Source organism: Sander vitreus, chromosome 4, assembly GCF_031162955.1.
Source record: "Sander vitreus isolate 19-12246 chromosome 4, sanVit1, whole genome shotgun sequence".
Taxonomy (NCBI): Eukaryota; Metazoa; Chordata; class Actinopteri; order Perciformes; family Percidae; genus Sander; species Sander vitreus.
The window spans coordinates 182,501-187,500 of record NC_135858.1 but is presented as its reverse complement, the minus strand read 5'-3'; the positions used below and the strand labels follow the sequence as shown (position 1 = coordinate 187,500).

At 48.2% G+C, this 5,000-nt stretch overlaps 1 protein-coding gene across 4 annotated transcripts in view; it reads left to right on the top strand.

Moving 5' to 3' along the window:
• Positions 1-5,000, top strand: part of arhgef3 (Rho guanine nucleotide exchange factor (GEF) 3) — a 59,015-nt gene that overhangs the window by 46,410 nt on the left and 7,605 nt on the right. For all 4 annotated transcript variants that reach the window (XM_078247611.1, XM_078247608.1, XM_078247610.1 and 1 more), the window contains one exon: positions 1-183. This exon is cut by the window's left edge and continues 75 nt beyond it. In XM_078247611.1, coding sequence (XP_078103737.1) covers positions 1-183 — 183 coding nt within the window. The remainder of the gene's footprint in view (positions 184-5,000) is intronic.

Here is a 5,000-nt window from a genome sequence, read left to right as displayed (position 1 = left end):
CAGGATCGACGGGTCCAGGACTTCTTGCAGCGCTGTCTCCAGTCACCCTTTAGCAGGAAGTTGGACCTGTGGAACTTCCTGGACATCCCCCGCAGCCGACTGGTGAAATACCCGCTGCTAGTCAGGGAGATCCTGAAGCACACGCCCAACGACCACCCAGACCGGCAGCACCTGGACGAGGCGGTGAGGATAACCAGCGTTAAGATACTGTATACCTTCCCCGTACATACAGTGGTGTGAAAAAGTGTTTGCCCCCTTCCTCATTTCCTGTTCCTTTGCATGTTTGTCACACTTAAGTGTTTCGAACATCAAACCAATTTAAACAATAGTCAAGGACAACACAAGTAAACACAAAATGCAATTTGTAAATGAAGGTGTTTAATTATTAAAGGTGAAAAAAAATCCAAACCATCATGGCCCTGTGTGAAAAAGTGATTGCCCCCTAAACCTAATAACTGGTTGGGCCACCCTTAGCAGCAACAACTGCAACCAAGCGCTTGCGATAACGTGCAATGAGGCTTTTTACAGCGCCCTGGAGGAATTTTGGCCCACTCATCTTTGCAGAATTGTCCTAATTCAGTTACATTAGAGGGTTTTCGAGCATGAACGGCCTTTTTAAGGTCATACCACAACATCTCAATAGGATTCAGGTCAGGACTTTGGCTAGGCCACTCCAAAGTCTTCATTTAGTTTTTTCTTCAGCCATTCGGTGGTGGACTTGCTGGTGTGTTTAGGATCATTGTCCTGCTGCAGAACCCAAGTTCGTTTCAGCTTGAGTACACGAACAGATGGTCGGACATTCTCCTTCAGGATCTCTTGGTAGACAGCAGAATTCATAGTTCCTTTTATCACGGCAAGTCTTCCAGGTCCTGAAGCAGCAAAACAGCCCCAGACCATCACACTACCACCACCATATTTTACAGTTGGTATAATGTTCTTTTATGAAATGCAGTGTTCCTTCTACGCCAGATATACTTGGACACACACCTTCCAAAGAGTTCCACTTTTGTCTCATCGGTCCACAGAATGTTGTCCCAAAAGTCTTGGGGATCATCAAGATGTGTTCTGGAGAAATTGAGACAAGCTTTGATGTTCTTTTTTGCTCAGCAGTGGTTTTCTCCTTGGAACTCTGCCATGCAGGCCATTTTTTGCCCAGTCTTTTCCTGATGGTGGAGGCATGAACGCTGACCTTAACTGAGGCAAGTGAGGCCTGCAGTTCTTGGACGTTGTTGTGGGGTCTTTTGTGACCTCTGATGAGTCGTCGCTGCGCTCTTGGGGTAATTTTGGGCGGCCGGCCACTCCTGGGAAGGTTCACCACTGTTCCATGTCTTCGCCATTTGTGGATAATGGCTCTCACTGTGGTTCGCTGGATTCCCAAAGCTTTGGAAATGGCTTTATAACCCTTTCCAGACTGATAGATCTCAATTACTTTCTTTCTCAATTGTTCCTGAATTTCTTTGGGTCTCGGCATGATGTGTAGCTTTTAAGGATCTTCTGGTGGACCTTACTGTGTCAAGCAGCTCCTATTTAAGTGATGCCTTGATTGTGAACAGGTGTGGCAATAATCAGGCCTGGGTGTGGCTAGAGAAATTGAACTCAGGTGTGGACAACCACAGTTATAGTATGTTTTAACAAGGGGGGGGGGCAATCACTTTTTCACACAGGGCCATGATGGTTTGGATTTTTTTTTCTCCTTTAATAATAAACACCTTCATTTACAAATTGCATTTTGTGTTTACTTGTGTTGTCCTTGACTTTTGTTTAAATTGGTTTGATGTTCCGAAACACTTAAGTGTGACAAACATGCAAAGGAACAGGAAATGAGGAAGGGGGCAAACACTTTTTCACACCACTGTATCACTTCCCCGTCAGACTGAGGTAGTAGGAAATAAAATGATTTGTGTTTGAATTTCTTAAAACCAATCAGAACAAGACAGGTTCCAATACCTGAACTCCCATATCAGCTGATACAGAGAACAGATCCGATACCACTGCGTTAAAGTATATATTATCCTAACAGCTGTACTACTAACTCTGTATTGGTTGCTTTCATTATTGTTTCTCCTGACTTGGGTTAAACCCTTTGTCAAACATGAACAAATACAGAAAATCAGAGGTAGAAAGAGTACAAAAATATTCCACTTAAGTAAAAGTACTATTACTTTGATTATGTTTTACTTAAGTACAAGTAAAAGTACCAGCATAAAAATGTACTCAAGTAAAAGTAAAAAGTAGCTCATTTAAAATGTACTCAGAGTAAAACTTACTTAGTTACTTTTTAACAGCGGGGAAGGGGGGCGGTTAGATATACTTTTTTATATTTATACTTAATATTTAATATGTTATATATACTTATTATACTTATTTAATTAAATTGCAGTCTTTTGCGATTTGTTAAGGGCACAAAGCCAAAAAAGTGACAAAAACCTACTAGTTTAAGACCGACCCAGTTGTCAGTTTTCCATCCAGCGCCCACGTCATTCTGGGCGTGCTGGTCTTACAGGGAGGTGTGTTCAGGTGCATTCTGGGCGTGCTGGTCTTACAGGGAGGTGTGTTCAGGTGCATTCTGGGCGTGCTGGTCTTACAGGGAGGTGTGTTCAGGTGCATTCTGGGCGTGCTGGTCTTACAGGGAGGTGTGTTCAGGTGCATTCTGGGCGTGCTGGTCTTACAGGGGCAGGGAGTGTGTTCAGGTGCATTCTGGGCGTGCTGGTCTTACAGGGAGGTGTGTTCAGGTGCATTCTGGGCGTGCTGGTCTTACAGGGAGGTGTGTTCAGGTGCATTCTGGGCGAGATGGTCTTACAGGGACAGGGAGGTGTGTTCAGGTGCATTCTGGGCGTGCTGGTCTTACAGGGAGGTGTGTTCAGGTGCATTCTGGGCGTGCTGGTCTTACAGGGAGGTGTGTTCAGGTGCATTCTGGGCGTGCTGGTCTTACAGGGAGGTGTGTTCAGGTGCATTCTGGGCGAGATGGTCTTACAGGGAGGTGTGTTCAGGTGCATTCTGGGCGTGCTGGTCTTACAGGGAGGTGTGTTCAGGTGCATTCTGGGCGAGATGGTCTTACAGGGAGGAGTGTTCAGGTGCATTCTGGGCGTGCTGGTCTTACAGGGAGGTGTGTTCAGGTGCATTCTGGGCGTGCTGGTCTTACAGGGAGGTGTGTTCAGGTGCATTCTGGGCGTGCTGGTCTTACAGGGAGGTGTGTTCAGGTGCATTCTGGGGCGTGCTGGTCTTACAGGGACAGGGAGGTGTGTTCAGGTGCATTCTGGGCGTGCTGGTCTTACAGGGAGGTGTGTTCAGGTGCATTCTGGGCGTGCTGGTCTTACAGGGACAGGGAGGTGTGTTCAGGTGCATTCTGGGCGTGCTGGTCTTACAGGGAGGTGTGTTCAGGTGCATTCTGGGCGTGCTGGTCTTACAGGGAGGTGTGTTCAGGTGCATTCTGGGCGAGATGGTCTTACAGGGAGGAGTGTTCAGGTGCATTCTGGGCATGCTGGTCTTACAAGGAGGTGTGTTCAGGTGCATTCTGGGCGTGCTGGTCTTACAGGGAGGTGTGTTCAGGTGCATTCTGGGCGTGCTGGTCTTACAGGGAGGTGTGTTCAGGTGCATTCTGGGGGTGCTGGTCTTACAGGGACAGGGAGGTGTGTTCAGGTGCATTCTGGGCGTGCTGGTCTTACAGGGAGGTGTGTTCAGGTGCATTCTGTGCGTGCTGGTCTTACAGGGACAGGGAGGTGTGTTCAGGTGCATTCTGGGCGTGCTGGTCTTACAGGGAGGTGTGTTCAGGTGCATTCTGGGCGTGCTGGTCTTACAGGGAGGTGTGTTCAGGTGCATTCTGGGCGTGCTGGTCTTACAGGGAGGTGTGTTCAGGTGCATTCTGGGCATGCTGGTCTTACAAGGAGGTGTGTTCAGGTGCATTCTGTGCGTGCTGGTCTTACAGGGACAGGGAGGTGTGTTCAGGTGCATTCTGGGCGTGCTGGTCTTACAGGGAGGTGTGTTCAGGTGCATTCTGGGCGTGATGGTCTTACAGGGAGGTGTGTTCAGGTGCATTCTGGGCGAGATGGTCTTACAGGGAGGTGTGTTCAGGTGCATTCTGTGCGTGCTGGTCTTACAGGGAGGTGTGTTCAGGTGCATTCTGTGCGTGCTGGTCTTACAAGGAGGTGTGTTCAGGTGCATTCTGGGCGTGCTGGTCTTACAGGGAGGTGTGTTCAGGTGCATTCTGGGCGTGCTGGTCTTACAGGGAGGTGTGTTCAGGTGCATTCTGGGCATGCTGGTCTTACAAGGAGGTGTGTTCAGGTGCATTCTGTGCGTGCTGGTCTTACAGGGACAGGGAGGTGTGTTCAGGTGCATTCTGGGTGTGCTGGTCTTACAGGGAGGTGTGTTCAGGTGCATTCTGGGCGTATTGCTATCTTGAGGCAGCAGGAAGTGATGGCACCATTGACCAACAAAAACCTGGTCTAAAGTCAATAACGCAGCATTTCATTGTTATTTTAACAGAGCATTAGTAAAATGCTCCTAGGCTCGTGCACAGCACGTGCACACTATGCTTGTTACACACACAGGGACGCACAGCAGCACACACACACACACACACACACACACACACACACAGACATACATACACACACACACACACACACACACACACACACACACACACACACACACACACACACACATACACACAGACATACACACACACACACACACACACACACACACACACACACACACACACAGGGGACGCTACAGCAGCACACACACATGCAGAAGATTACAAATACAAATATTACGGTGCAAATCCTCCATCATAACAGCAATGCTCCAAGGTCCAAACGCGCCTGGCTTTTAAAGGGAATGGGAGATGATCTCTGATTGGTTGATTGCATGTTACGCCCAAAACCCACCTCTGATTAATGAAGACACTAAGAACAACCCTTTAGAACCATGACCCCGGCGCACGGACCCTTTTTACCACCGTCAAACTAGCAGAAGTGGATTAGGACGCCCTAAAC